At 42.4% G+C, this 24,059-nt stretch overlaps 1 protein-coding gene across 4 annotated transcripts in view; it reads left to right on the forward strand.

Annotated features, from left to right (window-relative positions):
- LOC148019684 (uncharacterized) overlaps nt 1-16,051 on the forward strand; it is a 64,029-nt gene extending 47,978 nt beyond the window's left edge. Inside the window, exons 8-10 of one of the 4 annotated variants that reach the window (XR_015694862.1) lie at nt 4,519-4,586; nt 4,694-4,772; nt 15,777-16,051. Coding sequence is in view for 3 of the 4 variants with exons in the window: in XM_087699814.1 (XP_087555940.1) it covers nt 4,519-4,772; nt 5,669-5,732 (318 nt within the window). In the remaining variant the exon portion in view is untranslated. Of the gene's footprint in view, nt 1-4,518; nt 5,287-5,668; nt 6,375-15,776 lie in introns of those variants that run through there. The other 3 variants (XM_087699815.1, XM_087699814.1, XM_087699816.1) reach the window with 3 other exon arrangements.
- The last annotated feature ends 8,008 nt before the right edge of the window (nt 16,052-24,059 follow it).

Consider the following 24,059-nt stretch of genomic DNA (forward strand, 5'->3'; position numbering starts at 1 on the left):
ACCGCTCTTCCTTCTTCATCAAACACCCTTCCCTTCTCTCTCTAGCCCTTTCATTGCTCTCACATCCCTTTAGGAGGACATTCCGGTTTGTGGTTCATGGCTGCCTACTCCGTCTTCACTCCTTGCTTCAAGCGCCCTATTCCATCATTAGGTTTTGCATTTTGGAGCTTTTCCACATCTTGGCATCGGTCCTACACAGCTAGCAATATCATCTCCCACCTGGCAACCATCAAACAACTGGCATTTGGGACTTCTCTTCCTAGCATCAGCTTTCTCCATTTGGCGATATCATCTTGCACCCGGCGTTAGCCTTTTCACCCTTGGCGTCATCTCATCACCACCAAGGTATTTGCATTTTGCAGCCTAGGAGATCCTCCATCATATCTTGTCATCATCTTCCACCTAGCGTCAGTATTTGGGTTGCTTTCCTTGCATTTGACAGCTCCAACACACTTTGGGATTTGCCTAGCGCCAACTTTCTCCACCTGACGACAGCAACTTGCACCTAGCGTCAGCCTTTTCACCCCTGGCGTCATTTCAACACCACCCAGGTATTTGCATTTTGCAGCTTGGGAGATCCTCCATCATCTGGCGTCATTGTCATTCACTTAGCGTCAGTATCTAGGCTGCTTTCCTTGCATTTGACAGCTCCAACACACTCAAGATTTGTGTTTGCTGCCCATGTCATCTTTGTGGCATCTGAGGACTGCAGTTCTCACTTCCTCGACAGCTGGTGATTATCTTCCTCATCCTTGACGGCATTTGAGGACTACATTTCTCTCCCTTCACCATGTAAATTCCCACAAGTGTTGCCACCTAATTTAGATAGGGCAATGCAATCATCTTCTAAGCTTCAGCTCTGCTGTATCAACTTTTCTTCTCGTAGCATGATTCAGTGCATCATCATTGCGTTCTTATGTTTCTGAGCTTCTCTTCTCTCTCAGTGTTTGCCATACACACTATGTTTCTCCCCACAAATCCCACACTCTCTCTAGTCTCTTAGTCATTTTTGGACATGTGCTACTCAAGATGACTCATTTTCATCTCTAGCATTATCCTCCTCATCCTCATCCTCATCCTCATCCTCATGCTCCACCTCATCGTGTGGCACACTAGAGGTACTAGAACTAGATGCACCTATTGCTAAAAGAGGTGAATTTTCATCAACTTCCTCTCTCATTTCTTACAAAGCAAGCAACTTTTCATCATCCTTTTCCTTGTTTAGCATTTCCAAGGTTACTTCTATCTTCTCAAATTCTCTTTTTTTCAACTTGCTTATGAGATGCAAAATTTCTCTCAAGTGCCAAGCACTCTAAATTTGGTGTCTCTGCCCCAAAGGTTTCCCACCATTTTACACCTTTATGTATATGCTTCTCATCCTTCGCAATAGGACGTGCAAATGTACTTAACTCAAACAAGATGCGAATTGGTGTGTATAAAAAGAAGCTTCTCTGTATTCTTTGCCTTAAGCTTGTTCCTTTTCTTCATATGAATGAAAGAAAAAGTGCTCCAATTTCTCTCAGATGGTGAAGCACAAGTGCCGTGAGACAATATCCTACGTGCCAAGCACTACCAATTTTTGGTCTTTTCCCCAAAGGTTTCTCACCACTTTACACCTTGATGCATATTTTTCTCATCCTTTGCAATAGGGCATGCAAATGCACCTAACTCAAACTTATACTTACCCAATTCGTCATATAACTCCCCTTGAGTACTTACATCATAGTTTGTTAACATGTTCAACCACATCCACCCAACCCTTACTCACCTCCTTGTCACTATTAGGATTCTTTGCTCTCCAAATAGGATGGAGTACAAAAGCAATAGCATGCAATGGAGAGTGCATCGTGCTCCATCGGTCTACACAAAGTACCTTGATTTGCTCTAGCTTGGAAGCATCAAACACCTCAAGACTTTCAATCTTTTCTATCATGCGATTAGTGTGCTCATACACCAACCCCATGGTGGCATCCTCTCCATTAGCAAGATGCAAAATCTTTAAAATTTGAGCACGTAGCTTCACAATCATCTTGGCATTGGTCCAAACTGAAGAACCCAAGACAATAGATGAAACTTGCAAAGCCTTGACACTTTTGTTCACTTTCTTTTGGCAGTACTCATCACTAATGACCATGCGGCGTAATTCATTGAAGACTCTTATCATCCAACATGTTTACCAAAATGATAAATATATATGCAAAACGAGTCTATGCTAGTTTAAGCAATTGTTTTGACTTAACTTTCTATACAAAGCAAGAGAAGCTTGTTTTTTAACACAGAGAAGCTTGTTTAAAAAAAGCTTCTCTATATTTTAACATGTGACAAATGTCATCACTTTCACAACTTCTTCCAAAACAGGATTCACTCAAGAAAGTTCTCTAATATCATCAAGTGTGTCCTATTGAGGTTTTGAGTGTGGAGGGGAAGATCCTAAACGCAAGTTCACATGTGCGTTTTAATTGTGATGTTAGTATGAGAGGGTTTATTGTGACAATTCTCTCCCATGTGGTTTTAAAAAGGGGGTTTTGCATGTGTAGGAGGTATTTTCAAGAAGTCTTTAAGTGGCATGTCTGTGATCATGCATGACTCATTTTATCCAACAAAAATGCACGGAGAGTAGAGAGAAGTATGAAATATGGTAATGTTACAAAAGCACATGTTGTGAGTTGTGTTTTCTTGAACTATATATGTCACCTAGTGGGTATTCATTTTGAGTCGCAAATGCTTGTACTCGAAAAGATTCTAATGTATAGGAATATCCAAGCAATGCTCAAGTGTGGCCAAGGAATGCTTTCCATGACCCTCCAACTAGTTTGCAGGGTCATTTGTGGCTTCAAAATCCGAATCTGTTCTACTAACAAGTGATTTTGTGATCAGACAAATAATATTTCATTTGTTTTGCTGCAAGCATCGCCAATTTTGCCACTTTCTGAATGAATAAAGCTTTTTTGAGCCCTCCAATTTTGGTAGCATCATCAACGTGGAGAGAGTAAAGTCTAAGAGTTGAGAGATGGATACACTGCCTAGGGCCTATAGCAAGGGAGAAACAGGTTTCACAACTGATTTCAGAAACCACCTCATGTGAGCATGACTTGGTTTTTGAAATTTTAAAACTTGGACAAAACCAGATGCTAGAAACCACCTCGCATGATCAACTCGCAAGTATATTTGTTCAAGGTGCAACAGGTGTTTCAAGTTAATAAAGCTGCAGCATGCTTTTAATAGGGGCAGGCATTCTTCTTCTTCTTTGACTTATTTGAACACAATGTTAGGTCCATGATGTTGTTCTATAATTATTTAAGTCATTGAGGTCCATGATGTTGTTCTATAAAGTCTCAATGATCCAAAAAGAGCAATTTGACAAGGCATGCTCAAATTCAATCAGCACGCTTGAAGCTTGTGTGGAGAAGCTCAGTTGTGATTTGTGATACCTTTCTTACAGACTTTTCTCATACAATCTCTGCAAGTGCGCATGTGTTTTACACAAGGATAGAGGTCAAAACGTGTTTAGAAGGCTTTGAGAAGCTGAGGAAGTGAAAGACTCCCGAGTTTAAGTAACGGGCCATGATGCAAGTTATGACTCATAAGTGAGCAGGACTTGGGTATGAAGGAACCAAGGATGCCTAGACATAAAAATAAATGAGTAGTAGTGCTCACATCGTGCGAACTATGGCACAAGATAATGGTAAGGTCTCATTGTTGGCAGTTGCACGAGGTCTAGAAGTTTCATTCTATAAATGACATTGTTATGGAGTGTGACGGCTTGGCGTAAAAGGTTGCCTATGGCACTCCACCTTTTCTTCATCTCTTTCCTTGCACTGCAGGAGAAGCTTGAGTTCATTTGCATCTCACTGACGGATGTGACCATGCTTGAGAGACACTATCAGCCCGTTTAGATTGGCCTAGTTAAAATGCCACCTTTTCTATCTAAACTTTGCTCCGTATTGCCTTCTTAGAAATCCTAAAATATGTATTTGTCTTTGTTTATGACTCCTTTGTTTGACATCCTAGTTGATACGTCACATTGTTTTCTATTGAAACTTTGTGGTATATTTTTTTCTCCTCAGCAAACCTAGGATATATACTCGTCATTGTTTACAACTTGCTTTCTTTGATGCACTCTCAGCCCATGTAGATTCTCCTACTTAACACAGCACATGCTTTTCTGTCTATGCATTCTCTATACTCACACAGCAGATGTTTTTGTTTACAACTTACTTTAGCCAGGTTTTGAGCAAGTTATTCTTCAAATAAGAAAAGTCAATGTTATTTGCACTTGAAGAGCACATTGACAATCCTACTTTCTGTGACCTGTATAATCTCATGTTTGAATGTCTGTATCAATACTAAGATTCTACTTGCTAATATAATGAATGTTTCTATCAATACTACTTAGATTCTGCTTGTTAATATAATGAATCAAGACTTTCCTGATTCGTGTGGATGGATCTATTAAGTTTTTTGGGAAATACCATTCCTTATTCAGAAATTCACATGATGCAATGTTGATTAATGAAGGAGCTCTTGCTGGTACTCAAACGCATTTCTGAGAAGTATGGTGTCAGCATCAGCAACATTGCAGTTAGGTACATTGCAGACAAGCCAGCAGTTGGTGCAGTCATTATTGGTGCTCGATTAAGCATTGCAGAGCATATTGCAGACAATCTCCAATCATTTTCTTTCCCTGGTTTAGATGATGGCGATCTCTCCTTGATAAATGCTGTAGTGCAGAAGGGTAATACTCTTCCAGGAGACTGTGGAGATGAATACAGGTAAATAGCTGAGCTTTTATTATCTTTCTGCAGAAAAACTGAGACAAAAGAACAAAATTGATCGTTCATCTGGATATCCAAGTTCTTGATGGGCAGTCTAGTTTACAATTTCTCAAAGACTGGTTAAATAGCACATTCAAAAAATTGTACTCTTGCTGATATGTTGCTGTAAAAAGCTGTTTGTAAAGCACTATTTCTGTGTCCAGAGATGGAAGTCTATGTAAAATATCAGAAAGTTCTTGTTTCAAGTCTCAACTTATTTATTTGTTTAGATAACAGTATGTCAAAAAATTTATGAGTACGACAGGAAATGCTACTTTATCAGTACTTGATCTTCCTTTGTGGACACACAAGGAAGAGCATGCAGTACAGCAAACAAAGGTGGTTTTTTCCACAGAACATGCATCCAAAATTAATGTCCAGTAGAAGTAATTTTATCAAAGCTTCTTTCTTCAAAATTTATACATTCTGCAACACTGCTTTTCAAAATGAATGTAACCATCCACCAACATGATTGACTGGAAAGAAAATGATCGGCACTTTCTTTACGTATCTTTTCGTGCGGCCTCAACAACTGGCATATCAATTTCACAAGTGATAGCTGGAATCAGTGAGTTTTAGGATGATTAAATCTCTTGAAATCTTATGAACTACAAAATCTGCATTTGGGTCATTTTGATTGGTGTTATTTTCCCCCCTTTTTGATGGATCGCATTTTCCTTGGCACAGAGTTCATTTACCATATTGCTACCAATTTATCTGCTCATATGTGACTGGTCTGACTTGTTAATAGGTCCAGCCAGTCATGCCAAGTTGTGTATTGCAGTTGGCCATTGGAGCAGCAGTGCTCATCAGTCAGTTGAGTTACATACTGACACTTACTTTTGATTCTTCAGGCCTGAAACTGTGCCGTGCTTGCAGCAAATAGATCGTGGCTTAATTCACATGGTAGAGAAGTGATGGCCAATGAAGGGAGGAAAGGGAGCAGGCAGATGAGACGGCAAGAAGAGAACACAGCGTGCCCACTCCCCCCTCCCCTCCCCTCCCACTCACATCCACCCCCAAAACACACACACATGTCACACACACACTCACACACACACACACACACACACACACACACACACAAAAACCAAACCCCCAAACAACAACAACCCCGCCCCCAACAGAAACATGCACACACACACACAAGAGAAGTGCACATGAACGGAAGGGCATCTTTGAAACTTGAACTTGCAGGGAGGTCTGATCTTAGAAGTGTGACCACCTTTTTCTTAATCAACTTTCCACGTCAAGGATGTTGCCTAAATACAAAAGATAAGAAATACAGCAGAAGGGCAGCATAGGGAGGTAAACATGCAGGCAAACATAGACAAGGAATAGCATTGCCATATTCAACCCACACACTGTCTTGGCTCCCAGCTTCTTGTGGAGGTCATAACCTGCATGGGTTTCTGTTGTAAGCCAAATGATCAAACATAGGCTAATAAAATACATCTTTGTTATGCCATCTAAAATTGCCTTCCAAATAATCATATGTTTCTGGCTTTTAAAACAGCCCCAAAAAAACATTTTTTCTGTTTAGACACCACATGAGACTTTCCAGTGGGACAGCTGGTGCAGAATGTTCTTATGAATAGGGACTCGGTGTGCACTTCCATGTGTATCCCACTCCCTCACTTTCAGTGCCAGCTCTTCATCATCCTTTATCATCTTCCTCATTGTGCCTGCTGCCATTCCTGCTTGCTGCCTTGTGTTTTTCGCCATCTGCATCAGCAGCAGCTCTCATATCCATGGTCACATGGCATATAGCAGAATGAGACTCCTTGGAATGGCTGCAGGGACACTTACGTATAACTGGAAAACTTCACAACAATATAATTGGCAAGCTTTTTAGTATAAGATGGTACCTAAAAAATATATTTATTTCAATATCGCATTGCATGACACTCACACATGATTAAGAAGTGATTTGAGCTTAGGAATTCATCATATACGTACGAATATAGGGTCCTCATGCAATGCATGTTTGTGAAAGTGGAACAAGAACAAGAATTGTGGCACTCATGAAATCTGTTCACAAATTCCTTAAGCCTTGGGATAGTGTTACATGCAACTATGTGACTGATGTGACGACCCTCTCCCGTGTTTGCTCCTGGCTATTGCCAACAGCATGGGAGCATGATGCTTCTTGACTGCTGCAATTGTTGACGCCACCCCTCTCCTCCCCAACTAGTTGCCTTTCTACTACCAACACCTCCCTTACCACTGTTGTTTCCTGTTGTTTCCTCCCCTTCCACCACCTTCCCTCAGCTACATGTCACATGTTCTACCATCACTCCCCTCCCTCACCCAAATTATAGCCCAAACAAGAGGCAAAAAGTTTCTTAGTGCTGCTGGTCGTTTGTGATAGCCCGCAGTGTTGGAATTTGTAGAGAGATCAGCCAATATCTCTTTATACTACAAGTTCAACCAATACAAGCTAAAGAAATACCACAAGGGGGCACTAGTTGTTGGGACTAATTGGGTGTCAACTGTCCAAGATTAATCAATTAAGTGTTATTTTCAGTTTTGTGAATTCATTGCTTTCTGTAATTAAATTTAAATCAGTTCTACTACCACCTTGTCCAAGAAGGAAGGCTAGTTTCATGGTTCCATTGTTGGGATACATCAACTCCTTTGAGTAGGTGGACTTGAGGCACTTGTGTGCAAGTCAGTGTGATTGCATTGTGCTGAATTGATGATCAGCTGAGTGCAAAAGAGCATGCATGCCAAGTGAAATGGGTTCAAGTAATGATGATGCATCATAGGATGAAGGATCTCAAAGCATTGGTAGAAATGTAATGCCTAATCTTAGTATGAGCCATAGAAACAAGGAACAGCTGTTTCGACCTGTAGGAACGGCCTAACTCGTTCCAGACCCTTGGAGGAGGTGAAACGGCCACGGAATGTTCCCAAGGCCGTTCCCTATTTGGAACGGCCGTTCCAGGCCTGTTGACAAAAAATTTACATTTTTTCACGTTTTTTCTTTATGCTTGTATCACACTCCTTCTACCACATGTTCACCCATCTCCATCACCTAATGTGCACACACTAATCTCTCTCTCTCTCTCTCTCTCTCTCTCTCTCTCTCTCTCTCTCATTGAATATTCAAAGTGTCAAGACATTCTTTGAGGCAACTTGGGTCATGCAGGGCATATTTGGGGCACTTAAGACATGTGCCGTTTCCCCCTGTTCTTGTTCCCTCACCTTGGACATTCCCCCTGTTCCAGGGGGTCCCGTTCCCGTTCCCATTCCCGTTCCCGTTCCCCGTTCCAGGTAACTATGGTATGGGCGTGCAATATAGATAGCATGCGGAGAATGTGGGATTTGGACAAGAGGTAGGTCCTTCAAGGCCTCTAAATGCTGATGACCAGGAAGTAGAAGAGGAGGATGGTGATCGGTTTAAGAAAAAGTTGACGACAATAGCTAATATCATTGCACAATTGGTATTGGATCCTCGGTTTGTGCAATTTGAATGCTCTTGAGAAGGATAGCAAAGAATGTTACACTTATCGTGTTCCTCCTAAGTTCTGGTGTGAACACTTCCTTATCTCACGGACACTTTTACCTTCTATCTAGAGAAGGTTTTTTTCCTCGTGTCACCCATCAATGGGGTGTGGTACTTTGTACCTTAGGGATTGTACTTTCATTCATTCTCACATAGTGGGTGTGACCTTTCAACACTCTTCTCTCTCATTGTTCACTTGTTTACTATGAGTGTGTGTGTGTGTATGCGTGTGGTACTAAACCCTAACCTAACAATGGTATCAAAGCCATGCCTCTTCTCTGTTGTCGCCACCACCACTACCGCCATTGAGCCTTGTGCTTGGCTATCCTCTCGTATATTGGCTGTTATTCCAGCCTATCAAATAGCACGCTTTAGTCCCATCACATCTACCTCCACCCTTGCACCTAGTCCAACAGTTTGTTGGGTTCTCTCCAGACCTGGTCCATCAATTTGTTGCATTCTTTCCAGACCTGGTCCCTCTCCAGACCTGGTTCCATCCGCCATGCTGCAACGTGCAATCAAATCTTGACCTATGACCTATTCAGTTTGACGCGTGACTGCTGCCTTCTTCGATGTGCGCCAACAGCTCACGCTTGTTCTTGCCCAAGTGCCATTATCTTTTACCACATGTCTACGGCCAATTTTCCGTCACACTCATCATGCCACACGCCTATTAACAAGCCCCAACATCTGCGAATCTGATGCCGCCAATTGGCTTGACAATCAGCTGATAGCCACTTTCTGCTTGCACACGTGATCTCATCTACTCAACACTATTTTTTCATTAAAATATTCAGCTCCCAAACCTTGATCAGCATTAAGACCCTTTAAATTGCTCCTATTCACGTGCAGGCCTTGCTTTTGACAAATAGGGCAAGGTAATTACCCCTTAGGATAGGAGGTATCCTCGTTCAACCTCAAAGAATGTTGATAAGCCATCCACCTCAAAGTCGGAATCTCATCAACAAAATGCTTTTGTTGTCCTGGCTGATTTTTTGGATGGAGTGCTTGAGGCCACAAAGCAAAGATTGCCACATGGAACATCTATGGTGTTTGATATTGTAGCAAATAACATGGCATGCGGTTGGTATTGTATGATAATGATTGGGATGTGCTTTGTGCCATTGAGCCAAGAGTCACAAAGAAGCAGGCAGGATTGTTCAATGTCATGGGTTCAAGTTGTTCATGCTTTAGTTTCTACAAGGTAGCATTCTAGTGTATTAACGACTGTTCATGAAAAGTTTCAGCTTGTCTTAGTCAATGATGTATTTCGTAGATCTCTGGTTGTTGAAATTACACGAGGATGAGTTCTTATGGCTGGTTGGTATTTATGTGCCCAATAATGTCTTGCATTGGCATGATTTATGAAGATAATTGCAATTATGCCTCTCTTGGCAGACTTGGTTTATTAATGGGGGATTTCAAGTTTGAACATGTGTGTGAACCCCTTCCATTTTGCCTCTAGACATTGTGTAATGGATGCATTAGAAGGTCATGGTTGGGATGAGTTTTGCATCAATGGTTTTGAAGCAAGATCTCTAGCCTCAATTGTATTCATCTATTCATGGTTACAGTTTCAATTCTATGCAACATTTGGCAACTAGGAGTCAATTGGATCATACGTATGTAATGCATGATGATGGGTTGTTGCCAGAGATTTTGGAAATGGTTTTTCAAAAGTAAGTGCTATCTAATCATTTTTCACTAGAGTTTGTAATGCCTAGAGAATCAACTCATACTTTTGTGAACTTCTTGGGCAAGTAGCCTTTGCACTTCAATTTCTCCTTTCTATGGCATCTAATATTTAATGGTTACATGATGCAATTACTAGATTAGGAAGCAAGCCAAGAGCCCTTGGCCAAAGGCTTAAAGCCTTTGACATTGCAATTTGGCCAGCCATGCCCCCACCATCCATCATACTTCCCTTTGCAAGCAAAGATTGCAAGCTGCTGTTGAGTTGTTGGCATTGATTCGATGTCTTTTGATTGATTTGTTAGAGGATGCTTTGTTGGTCTTGCTATATGTGCAATTGGCTGATCTCATCAGGCACTTTCAGCTGCACTCTTATCAGTGGCTACACTTATGGCTTTGACAGAGGGATTGCAAGATAATAATTATCACAGTCACATAAAACTTATCGGGGGGCTCCATGCCTCTTTTTCATGAGAGAATGTGGTGCGGCCACAAATTTCTCTTAATTAAATGGTTATGGATCCCGTGACTATAGTGGCAATGTCTAGCAATACTTCATGGATCTACTCAGATCGTAGCAGCCCATTTCAGATAGAATTGCTAATGCTCAGTTTGTGTTTTATGAGGTGATACTTGGATCAAGTTTCCTCTGATATAGCTGGTAGTTTGGAGGTTGACATTCGTGAGGATGAGGTGATGGATTTCTCATTGCATTTACCCAAGGACAAAAGTCTTGGTTGGGATGGTCTTACAAACGAGTTTTTGGAGATCTATGCTAGTCACCTCGTGGCACCTTTGACCACTATGTGCCAGGAAGTTTGGGCATCATGAATTATTCTTGCCTCATGTATGGAAGGTGTTATTAAGCTGATTCTGAAGGTTCCCTCACTCTCGACGCTTAAGCACTGGAGACCCATTTCGTTGATGGGCAATATGTACATCATCTTTTCCAAGGACTTGGCCAATTGTCTGTATGAGCATCTTCATGATATTGTGCATCTAAGCCAGTATGGTTTTATCATGGGGAAAAACATTTTACATAACATCTTAAATGTGCGTTATTGATTATGCGCAATACACAAGCCAAGAAGTGGTTTTGATTCAATTGGACTTGGAGAAAGCCTTTGATTATCTTGAATGGTCTTTTCTTGCCCAGCTTATGGAGAAGATGGGATTTGGGCATCAAATGTCTCACTTTGTATACACTATTAGCTGGGATTTATCCTTGAGAGTCATGCTTAATGGTGGTGCTACCAAGCTATTTGTTCTATCCAGATTGGTCAGACAAGGCTTCCCCTTGAGTCCCCTGTTTTTCTCTCTTGCAAGGCACCCTGTTCTGACAATGTTGTTGCACCTGGCTGCAAATGGGGACCAGGTGAGTCTCTCTCTTCCTTCACTAGCAGTTTATTGGCCAAGCATTGGCCAATGATACTTTATGATTTTGAAGGCTGATCAGGATAATCTTTGCAAAGCTTTAGACATGTGGGACTTATTTGGTCAAGCTTTGGGGCCTTCATATTAACACCCAATCAGTGCAATCTGAAGGCCTTGGGGTGGCAAGGGGGGTTTGTACTGAAAGGAAGTATTGCACAGCACCTAGTTTATCCTTTGGATGTGAATGTTTTGCTTAAGCAATTGTTGGATTGGACGGGTGGATGGCAAGTTTGTTTATTGGAAATTGCAAATGTGACCTTTCCACGTGCAACTCAAAGTGGCTCGGACAATTCTACTACGTATGCTTTCCTATTAATCCATTTTATGCTTTGGAAAAAGGATTCTATGCATTCTCACACATCTTAGATTTCATGGGATCACATTTGAACACCCAAAAGAATGGGGGGTGGTGCAATCGTAGATGTGGAGACTCATATGGTGGCACTTAGATGGTTGTTGTTTCAAGCTATGTGGTTTGGTCAATAGCCTTCTCTCCATTGTAGGCTTTCTTTCTTAAAGATAGTGGTATTGTGCATGGGAATACAAGCACATAGGGCTCTTGGTGGCATATTCTCAATGCTGATCAACTTGTTAGTGTTAAATCTTCAGTCTTGTTGACTCACTTGGTCTACTTATGGAAAGTGGTGTTTCAAAAATTTGGTTGGCATCCAAGTGATGATCATTTGCATGTCAACCTGCATATAGGGCTTTTGGTGGCATATTCTCAATGCTGATCAACTTGTTAGTGTTAAATCTTCAGTCTTGTTGACTCACTTGGTTTACTTATGGAAAGTGGTGTTTCAAAAATTTGGTTGGCATCCAAGTGATGATCATTTGCATGCCAACTCTATGCGCGTTGAATTGCTATTCTAGGATAGTTTCTTGGGAAGAAAAGCAGCATGCTGATCAAATGGCATGGCTTGGATTGATTTCTATTGCTGATGTGACTTTGCTTGCATTGCAAATTTTGATGTATTTCCGATCAATCCAACAGACATTTCATCTCTCTAGAGGATACTGTGACTTATGGGACACTTACATAATCCTTGCGTGATCAAGGCAACCCTTCCTTGAGCTTTTTTTGGATAGTCCTTGGCAGGATTGGAAACTTATGGAAAGACTTCTTTCGGAGTGTGCCTTGGTTAATTAGATTGATCATTTGCTTAATAAGGATCATGATTGGCTAGTAGGTAAGGGCAATTCCATTTGGGGACTTCATAAATGTATGAGATGGTGGAAATCAACAATAATGGAGGGCTAGATTAACCAAATCCTTTTAAATGCAAAGTGTTTCTTTGTCGAATGTTGGTGGGTGGCCTTTCCCTTGCTTCAGCTCTTTCTCAATGGAATATCTCTAATGTCTCTTGCTTCTTCTGCACTAGACTTTTTGCTACAGGTTTACTGGTGGTGAGAAAGATTAGGTCCCTTTTGTTTGAGATTTGGTGGTGTGGTGGGACCAATTATGTGTTGTGCAATTGGATGTTTGACAAGCCTAAATTGTCAGATCCTATGCAGCCACACATGAAGATTGTGTTTCACTTCTTGTGCTTCTAGACCACCTAGAATGCCTTTATTTTTTATTCCCATTTTATCTCTCCTTCTTTGGACTTTCTGTATCAATATGAGTAGCATCACAAGGAAGTGGATGCTTAGTCTCTTTCTCTTGACTCATGGAGTTCTCAGACACCATGGGTCCTCTTGTGGATTAGCAATTGCATCGAACGATTGCTCTTTCATAATTGTAGGCTCAAGTGCCTTTGCTAGATAGTCAAGTTTTGGCTTTTCAATCTCTAAGATGAGTTTCACGGCCTCTAAGGGGGTTGATTTTATCTCCTCATTTGATTTTGACCTTGACCTAGATCGATATTTGTGTCTCTTTCTCTTCCTCTTTGAGTTTGTTAGGACTTGGGCTATGGTCAATGGAGGTGGTTGTGCGGGTGGTTTTGGCAACCATATCTAGCAATTTTCCACATAAAACCCTGGAGCATGCAGCAACACTTTGGGAACCCATTGTGGCTTCGTGCTAGCTCTCCATCAATGCTTCTTCTTGTGCAAAGTCATATTGCTCGACTGCAAGGTCTTCACTAGCAACTTGATATTGTGCAGAACGCAGGTGTTCTTCTCTAGGATGATTTAGTCTCATGGCATACAGAGGTTTCTTACATTCCTATGCCATCTTCTTCATCTATTTGTGACTCGTTTACTTCTTCAGTAATTAATACAGTTACCCTTTTCTTTTTTTTCTTTTCTTTTCTTTTTTTTTTTGGGGGGGGGGGGGGGGTGTGTGTGTGTGTGTGTGTGTGTGTGAGAGAGAGAGAGAGAGAGAGAGAGTCCTTAATTCAAACTTTTTCACAAAAAAGAGAGAGAGCCTCCTTAGCAGCCCCATGAAGAGAGGAGACATGGCCTCGGTGGCAAGAGATCACGTACAGCCAAGATGGAGATTTAGGCCATGAAGGAAGCTTTTTCAGAGTATGTGTCTCATGCAAGAGCTTCATTGTTTTTTTTGGGGGGGGTGGGGAGAGAGACACACACACACACACAGTACCAGGGACATCACCAAAAAAAATTAAAAAAAGAGTACCAGGGATGATGTGGCTCCCTTGTGTGCTCCCATCTCTTCAGTTACTTCCTTCACTCATTCTTGTACATTTTTGTAATCAATGCAACTACCCATTATGGGGGGCAGGGATGGGGGGCAGATGATCTGATGTGCTGCCACCTCTTCAGTCACTTTGTGTGATACTTAGTAGTCATGTGACTTGTACATTCTTCATAATTAATATAATTACCCATTACTGGGGGGAGGTGCTAGGTGAAAGAAGGTGCCCGAATACTAGGTCCACAAGAAGCCATCTCTGCTCACCCTCATCCTCTCAAAACCACCTGCAGCCTCTCCCATCTCCCATGGAGAGTATGAATGATATCTGTCCAAACCCTTGAGAGAACCCTTAGAGTGTTCTGTGTAACAGTTTCTAGACACTCGAGGTAAGGGGTGAGACAATGAGGACCAATGGATCCATCATGCAGTTAGGTAATGAGGTGACTACACTTCTATTAGGCTTCACGACTGGTCCCCAGGATAAAGAGAGGCCAGAGACTGTGAGAGCTCTAGGAGAGTGTTTACAGACAGCATGAGAGCAGCAATAATGGCGCGGGAGGAGATTATGGGTGAACCCCAAGCCCTACAAGGGGACCAATGTCTTGGAAACAGTGGTGTGGATAGAATTTTCTTTCAAGCGTAGTGGGAGATTATCAATAGGGTTCTAATGAGAGCTCTCGAAAAGATCACCCTCATTCTTAAAGGGGTGGGGTCAGATTGGAGATCACTAAGTGGGGACCAGTCACCCTGCTAGGACACTAGTAAGTTCCTTGCCATGCCAAAAGAACTCAGGCTCTCTTCTATGGTGCTAGATAGCATTCATCCTGCTCAAACATGCTTAGTACCTTGGATAACATCTTTGCTTTCTGAGAGAGTACGGCATTGACAGATCTAGGGAGTCAAGTGGATGTTCCTGGAGGGCACCGATATTTGAGCCAAATGTGTGTGTGGTGTCAAGGGTGAGCAATTCAGCATGCAGAGATCAGTTAGGCTGGGATGCCCACTAGTCCCCTTTCTCTACCTCTACATGGCAAGGGCTTTGACTTCTTCTCTGACAGACATGAATTAGAGGGATTGGATTCTCACTCGGGTTGCTTGTGGAGTCTAGGTGAGGTATTTGGGCTGCCACATGGAGATGGACCTCAGAATAGTGGTTGTCCATTTTCTACTGAGTGCTAGATTGAAGCTACTTCTCGTAGGGAGATTCTTCTGTGGCCAGGTGGTTTACTGCAAGAGCATATGATATGGGTCAGTGTCTACTTTATTTGAGAAGTTATGCACGGCCTTGGTTTTGAGGTTGGATCTAAAGCTTCAAAAGGTATGGCTATATGGGAAAACACTCCCAAAATCCCTTTGTTGTATGTCATAGCTTCACATTTACTATTTCTAGATGTTGCTAAGCTCATTGATGCAGAAGATCAGCCAGATATGTTAGAAGTTTCAGCAAACACTCTTTTTGCTAGGCCTCCATAATATGGGGTAGTTTTGGGCTTCATCTGCTATCTTGATTCCAAGGTCTTTACCAACTTTTGAAACTCTTAACGTTTGATTTTTGAATTTTTTTCCCATATGCATAGATCGTATTCTATATTGAGGATTAATTTTCAAAGTAACATTGTGGTCTGACTTTATTCATTAATAAATGATGTGTGTGTAAAATGGTAACCTTTTGGTGTAATATACTTTTGCATGGTGAATCATATCCTAATACACACTTCTTCATAAGCAGGTTGTCAAGGGGATGAACTTTGCCATGCACAAGTTATGTTGTGCATTGTGCAATCAGCCTTTTACAGGATGGTGTATAAAATTGCGTTTTCCCTTTGATTCTTGTAAGGTACTCCTTTAGTGGAGATGTGATAGGTTAGTTCCCCACTTGGGATTAAGGACCATCATCCTTGCTAGTTGCATCTGTGTATGTATTGTTGTATGCAATATATACGAGTGTGTACTTTGTTAGACAAAAGTGCCTTGCAACTATTATTTATTGATTTTCACAAGGTATATTAGCATGGCTTCAGATATGATATTTTTCGAGATAAAATGTTGCATTTATTTAAAATAGTCACTTAAACTCAGAGAGCTTCATTTAGTGACTCCCATATAGATACATCTCTCCTATCGGTGAATCTATGCATTTCATTTGATAATGTATGAGTTTAGATAAAAGTATTGTTAGATACAAATTATGATTATAGTTTTGAATATATCAAGTGTCCTCACATTCAAAAGGTTTTTGACTACTCTTGATAGATGTATTGAGAGCAACATTAGAAATCCAATTATGCATTGAATTCAAGGGACTTGGGTACTACCATGTGTTATTATACGTCACCATCAAAATTATAATTGCTCATTAATTTTTTATCAAAATTATAATTGTTCAATAATTTATTTTAGTGCTTTACGCTTGGTTATATCTAAATCACAAAAGTCTAAAAACATGATAGTTGTGCTTCTTATAAGTGTGAATTAAGTAGTCCAAATCTTTTTTCCATTTCCATTTCAAGTATATAGTCCTCGTTGAGAGCCTATGAAAGAAAATCCAACCCTTCAACCTCTATTAGATATAAGTTTGTATTTTCCATACTCCACAATTCCTATTTCTAAAGATTTTTGGTACTCATTAATAGCTATTGCGAATGCCTAACGTTGCCCCTCTTGGGTCTTTCTTGCCTTGGCATCGTTTTTCCATTATCTTTTGAGGGATAGAGAGTACCCCCTATTCGATCGCACTTCTATGCAATAGGGTTGAGCAATTACACTATTGTTTCAGATGACGGCTTTCCTAAGTTATTATCCTTTGGTTCCTATCTTAAGATCTTGGTCTAGGGTTTTGTTTGGTCAGTTGGTAACCATTTTCCGGCCTTAGAGTTTTTCGAGGTTCTAAGTTACCTTTGCCCGATCCTTCTCCCGTAGTCGTAGCTTTTCTAGTGACTTGGGAGGGCTTACGCTTTGGGGCCATTTTGGAGTTGGAAAGCGGCCTTCACTTCCTTCAAAGAACTCCTTGGTATAGGAGTTCCCTGCACTTGTCTTGACTTTCGCGGTCTCCTTATCAATTAGAGACAATCAATGGAGTGGCTACGGGACTTGCAGTGGGGAGAAGCGGTACTCCAGCCTTTGCCCAATAAGGGATTTATTCTTGAACCACTTCTCTCCCTCTCTTACTCTTCTTTACTCTAGATTTCCCTTCCCTCTCCTCTATCTCTCATTCTCTCCTTCACTACCTCTCCCTCTCCTCCTCTTTCTCACAATTTTGATAGCAAAGGGAAGTGTTTGGGGGGGGGGGGGGGGGGGGGAAGGGGGGAGAATAACGGGTCTCCTCAGCGGCCAGACTGGCCCTCCTGCCATGCAGAGTATACTTTGCGGCAGAAATTTTACATTCTTCCGGGTAGTGACGCTTAGATTCTTTTCTCGGTGGAATGCTAAAAACGTGCTTGGATACCAACTGTAGCGTGCCGCCTAACGGCTGCCCAAGCTTTAGCGGTCCATCGAGAAATGAATCTAAGCATCGCTATTCGGCACTATACTTTGCGGCAGAAATTTTACATTCTTCCGGGTAGTGACGCTTAGATTCTTTTCTCGGTGGAATGCTAAAAACGTGCTTGGATACCAACTGTAGCGTGCCGCCTAACGGCTGTCCAAGCTTTAGCGGTCCATCGAGAAATGAATCTAAGCATCGCTATTCGGCACTCCCATGAAATGTTCCAGGGTTTGTCGCCTAGGGTTCCCCGAGTCCGCTCCGCAACGGAACGTTCACCGCTAAAAAACCCACTAGGATTGACTTGAAATCTGGGTTCCTAGAGGCCAAGGTCTCCTAACAGCATCCTAGTATCGGATCCTGGACATCCTACTTTACCCATGGATACCCAAGCCGAAGCAGACCCATGTTGCACTTGATTCAAAGAGAATGGGAAATGAGAGGGATGCATCGCTCAACCTCTCTGCCCACCATAGGGCATAGTCTCATTCTGGTCCCCTAAAACGATAAGACTCGAGTTCTAACCTAATATTACCTAAGGGTTGTATGTCTTTAGAATCTTGTGATAAGCCTCCCAGTTCTCTGAGACCACCCTTTCGTAGAATGGATCCATCAGGGGTTTCGCCCTCACATGTGTTTAACTTGAGGACTCCTAAGTGTAGTGATTGTGTAATGTACCCATCTAAGTTATAGTTTTTACTCAATTTTATTTTATTTTTTTTCTTTTCTCTTTTTTTGTGATTTTATTCTTCAAGGAGTAATTGTAGGGTATGACTAAGACATCATTTACTAAGCATGTGATCTTTCACTACTTCTTATAGCTCAATGGAGGACTCTGTATAGAATGGGTGGGTACAAAAGGTGAACCAACTGTCTACCATATTCTCTAACAATGTCACACTATAGGATGGAAAGAGTGTGTCACGTAAGTGCAGTCGAATCATTTACTATCTTGTCTAAACTTGTATTGATATCAAAAAATAATGGTGGTAATTTATATTCGTATGGTGTTAGCACTTGCTCTAGCAACTTGACTAGAAGCTAAAGGTTTACATGTGGTAAATGAAGGCAAGGTTAGAGCAATTGATGAAGTTTCTAAGAAACTTGTTAAAGGAGGGCTAAAGGTCCATGGTAATTAAGAATTGAAGAGGTACTACATAGGTATACTTCCTAATTGTCTTCTTCATGGAATTAGTTATAGTCAATTGTGATAGCTTTGATACCATATTGAGTTGTAGAGAGAGAAGAGACACACCATATACTTTCTTGAAGACTATATCATATTGCCTAGGATAAGGGTAATGGAGCACATCAACTCTTTCATGGCTTCTTGTATAGTAAAATGCTAATCTTACAATGTCATCAAAACCTAGGATAGTGTACCACCATTCTATCTAAAGTTCTAGATTTCCTATGGCTTTAGAATTAAATGTTCACTTTGGGGCTTGTCTTTTTAAAGTTGACATGATTCCCAAAGAGCATATTCATCTCACTACTCTTCATTTCTTAGTGATGCTCTTCCATATCCTGATGAATGTTTGTACCATGCTAGGGGATAGAGCCTTTTGATGCTTGTTTTCTTCTGAAATCTTGACGACAAAAATTATAACCTCCTCTCCTCCTTGCTCTTAGCATCTTCTCACTAGTTTTTCCAAATCTTCTCATTACACTTCACATTCTTGGTAGTCAAGAGAAAGGTTAAATGACTTTTGAGTAGGGGCCTGTGATGCACTCAGTAATTTCATGTGGTACTCATGTATATCTAGTTCCATCTCCACCACTAGTTGTGGATCTTGAGGCATGCCCCCAGTATTCTCCCTTGGGTCCTGAAATTCTTGTAGTTCCATATAGTCTTCCATGGAGGATATGATCTTGAGTGGCTCTATGGGTATGAATTATTCTGGCTCAAAGGGCTGCAGTTCTTCAAATCCTATAGCTTACACCTCTTGATCTCCCTAGCCTAGATAATATTGTAGAGGCGAGCTCAAGCTCAATCGCCAAGACCCATTGACCTCTTATTGTTCAAGCGTTTCAAGCGAGCACTAATGGCTACCTTTCATATAGCCAATGCGATATCTCTCTCTACCAGTGTAGTGAGCTTATCTTAATGCACAATTGAGTTGCTTCCTCTCTCGAGCACTTTGATAGCTCCACGATTTGTGATGCAAGCTCAAGCATCCTCAAGCCTCTTCCTTGAAGCTCCATCCTCCATAGCCACGCATGAGACAAGAGAAGAGAAGAGAAAAAGAAGAGAGGAGATGGAGATGGAGGAGGGCTTCATCTCCAAGATCCCTCACCCTCACACTCACTCCCTCACTCACTCACACTCCCTCCCTCAAGCACTCACAAGCAAGCAAGAGAGGAGAAGAAGAGAATAAGAAGAGTCCACTTTGCCACACACCAAAGAATGAGCTCTCATTCACTTTTTGAACTTTATATACAAAACCTTAAATCCCTTTTGAGCGATCATCCCCTTATTCCCTTTTTCTTACATGGCCTAGGCCCTTTTTCCCATTGTCCTCCTTTCTTTCTAGCTTAGTCCTACCGTCCGTTCATCGGTACAAATTGCACAAGAGGGATCTTGGCGCTCTTTCATAGAGGTTTTGGCTATGCCTTTATATTTTAAAGGTGCGTCTTTTTGCTTTTGGCTTCTTGCGGCTTCCATGGTTGTGTCTTGTACTCCTGGTGGGCCCACTCTCTTGTAGGGCATCTTTTCCTTTTTTTCGCATTGCACTTTTCCTCTAATGCCTCCTTTTCCGCTTCCTTCGCTTTGCAGTAAACATTACCCACTCCTAGTTTAGTGCATGTCCCATGGCATTGCTGGGTGGTGAGTCGAACGATGTTGCGGAGGTAGCCAAGTGGCTTTTTGAGTTTGTATACCAGCTGAGTTGGAAGGTGTGTTGGAGGGATTTATGGAGTTGGAAGGCCCTTGAGTTGGATATAAGCCCTGGTGTTGGAGGGATTTATGTATCTAGAAGGCCCTTGCGTTGGATATGATCCCTAGTGTTGGAGGGATTTATGGACCTGTTGGAGGGATTTATGGAACTGAAAGGTCCTTGAGTTTGGAATAAGCCCTAGTGTTGAAGGCATTTATGAAATTGGAAGGCCCTTGCGAGTGGAATGAGTCTTGGTATTGGAGGGATTTATGGACTTGAAAGGACCTTATACAAGCCCTGGTGGAAGGTGTGCTGGAGGAATTTATGCCTTTGAAATTGAAGATAAAGTTGGACGAATTCCTATGTGCAGAGAGATTGATGGGCAGATCCATCTTTAAAATTGAATATGGTGTTAGATGGATCACAGTGTGAAGAGAGGTTGATGAGCGGATACATCTTTAAAATTGAATATGGTGTTAGATGGATCCGTCTCCTGGCTCTCCGCAGTTGCCTTCTCTTGTATTGTTTCAAATGAGCTGCTTCATTCACTTTTTGATTAGGCTACCTCAGCGTGCCCCTGCTTTGTTTCACTTGCATGGTGACATTGTCACATAAGATGGGGAGTGCATTACATGGATAATGGGGTCTCCGGAGCTGGTGGTTGGGGCCTTTGTTTGTACCTGAAAAGAAAAGAATGTGCACTACTTGGGGATGTTTCTGCCTTACCATGGAGTGCATGGTGCCTGTGCTTGTGGAACTGGGAGATGGGTCTAACCTTGGACACACCCTCGGTGGTGTCCCACACTTGAGGACCTAGTTTGTGCATAAGGGAGGTGCAGTGCATGGGACTTAGGGTAACAAGTCTAACCATAGGCAAGCGTTACCTCCCTAAATGTGTCATGCCCTTGATGTGCCCTAAGCATGAAGTGGAGAATCAAAATGAGGCTAGGGGATTAGGGACGAAGCTAACCGATCGAAGCCACTGAACGCACCTAGCTTGAGGACCCCTAGGTGCAGTGACTGTGATCGATGTGCAACTTGCGATGGCTACGTGTGATATCTTTTTTTTTCTTTTTCTTTTTTCTTTATTTTTTTAAAAATATAAAGTTACATAGTCATGACAGAAGTTTAATCTTCGTTATCGGAGTGAGATGGGAAAGGGTGCCTAATAGATTTATTAAGAAATTAGCGACTTTGAAGGTACTCCTTGAAGTTTAGGCGGACCTTAAGGGTGGTGGTGAAGAGGAATGGATGATTGCAGTGGGTGAAGCGGCTATCATTCATGTCCTCTAGAAGGCCTAAGCAAAATGAAGGTAATAGAGCAGCTCGCATTATTAATCGGGCCATCGCGCAACTATCTATAGCGTTAGGATCAAAATGGAGTACTGGAAGGCCGTGCTCTTGTGGGGTGGGGTCTTGCCTAAGGAGTATCCTAAGTAGTCTAAGGTAATTACAAGTAGTAATGAAGGCCGGGGTCAGGGCATGAAGAGAATTCATTAGTGAATTGGATTAGAGTATCATACAAGTTCTCTGATGTAAAGACGAGGGCCTCTTCATATGTAGTACAATGAGGATTATACATTATAGGGAAGGAAGTCGTAGCGGCCGTGGACACTGGAGTCAAAATCCACTCCCACCCTTCGAGGGTAAGGCATAAAGGTTGGGTCATTCCGCTCAAAGGGTTGAGTGTTGCAAAAGGCCATCCAAGTGTCCAGGTTGGAGTCACAGACCCTTCTCATCCATTTAGATTGACATTCGTAGCCGGCCACAGACCTTGGTACTTCAAAAACCTTATCCTTTTAAAACTCGGCATCTTCAATGGCCCATAAGGTGGGACTTTGCTCTCTCTCCTCCTCCAGCCATTTCTATCCAAGCCGGCTTCCGATGTTAACTACCTCCTCCACCACCTTGACGAGCAAGACCCTACACAAGGTAGTGGGGAACTGGAAGTTAAAATCGAAGGGGCTTTTGGACATTTCTTGCATTTCCCAGATTACAAGATCGGCATGGAAGCTCAGTGGGGCATCATCCTCGCATGGTGGGATAGGTGCCTTGGGTGCCCTCACTCCCTTGGCATTCCATTTTCTCCTTGTGTCCTCCACCATTTGTTTTCTTCTTTCCCTCAGTTGCCGCCTTTATTTCTGCGGAGATGTTTGTGTGTTGCTGCTCTTTAGTCCGCAGTGAAGGAGGCAGTGGGACAAGCTCTTCTTCGTGTGATCCCACTTCAACGTTTATACCCACCTCCCTCTCCTAGCTTGGCTCTTGCTGCTCCTCTTCGAGAAACCCAAGTGCGTCCACTTCTTGCGAGGTTAGACCTGCCAATGAGAGATAATGGCGTTGCTCTTTCAGGCTTGGGCCAACTCCACTAGGTTGTGGCGGCATCTGCAGTCCTACCTTCAGTGCCCTACAAACCATTTCCAATTTCTTTTTCATTGCCTCTATGGACTCTCCCTCCTCTGCTTGGGTGACATCCAATAGGGTATCCAGAAGGGCGCGTTGTTGTGTGTGAAAGCTCACTTAGACAGCTTTTGCTTTGCTTTCAGCAAGTATCTTTTCCTTTTCGACTTGAGCGAGATGGCGTGCCAAGGCTTTAACCCTTTTTTCGTTCTGATTGACCCATTCTTCTGCCTTGTTGTTCATATCTTCGAGGCTTTCCCCCTACCTCTGGGCTAGCACTATCAGCCTTCATTCTTGACCTTCCATTTTTTCCCTTAGCTTTTGCTGGTCTTCCTGTGCTAAGACAGCCTCTTGAGTTAGTTTCTTCACCTCTCTTTCGTACCTGCGAGCTCTTTCCTCCCTCAACTCCTCCAGCTCTTCCGTGGCTTTAGTGATTTTCTTTATTTCAGCTTGTAGATATTCGTAGCGTGCCACAATCTCTCCATTGTGCCGTTGTAGATGTTGTATAGCTTCGGTTTCTTCATTTACTCCCAGCTGCCATTCCGCTTTTATCTCTTCCTTAGCTTCTAGTTGCTCCTTCAGCTCATGAACTTCCCTTTGGGCCATGGCTATTTGGCGTGTTTTCTCCAACTGGGATGCAGCCATGGCCTCTTTTTCTACTTCAAGCTCTGCTACCGCAATTCTCTTCTCCTCCTTGGCTTTCTCTACTTGAGAGAGAAGCTCCTTGACATGCTCGTTGTATGCTTTGGATGGCCTCTCTGTTGCGGGAACGGAGGTTGTGGAGCCTACCCCCTTTTGCCTCTTAGGGTCTTGCCTCGACTCGGCGTCTGCTGTAGCCGGCCTTTTGGTTCCTACCAGGGGGGTTCCTTCCCCTACTCCTTGGCCCACTTATTTATCCACGAAGTAATGAACCCAAGCCATTAAGTTGCTGGCGTCCACCTGGGTTGTAGAATTGGGAGTAGAGAGGGTAGTGGTGGTGGTGGTGGGCATCAGAAGAGTAGGAATGGGGGTAATTGGGGCCTTGCCCTTGCCTTCTTGCATTTCCAGTGGCAAGAACTCTAGCACATGGGCGCTTGAGCTCGGCCCTTCATCTCTAATTGGGCTCGCACGTTCCGGCTCATCACGCTCGGACTGCTGCTCAATGGACCTGCGCATGGCACTGGCTATGTCTTCCTCCTTTTTTCTCAATTCCTCCTCTTGCTCCTGCTTTTTCCTTTCCTCCTTGGCCTTTTTGGACTCTCTGCAGGCCTTTTGCAAG

This window comes from Lygodium microphyllum, chromosome 19, assembly GCF_053477565.2.
Source record: "Lygodium microphyllum isolate KBCC chromosome 19, Lygodium_microphyllum_v1.1.10, whole genome shotgun sequence".
Taxonomy (NCBI): domain Eukaryota; kingdom Viridiplantae; phylum Streptophyta; class Polypodiopsida; order Schizaeales; family Lygodiaceae; genus Lygodium; species Lygodium microphyllum.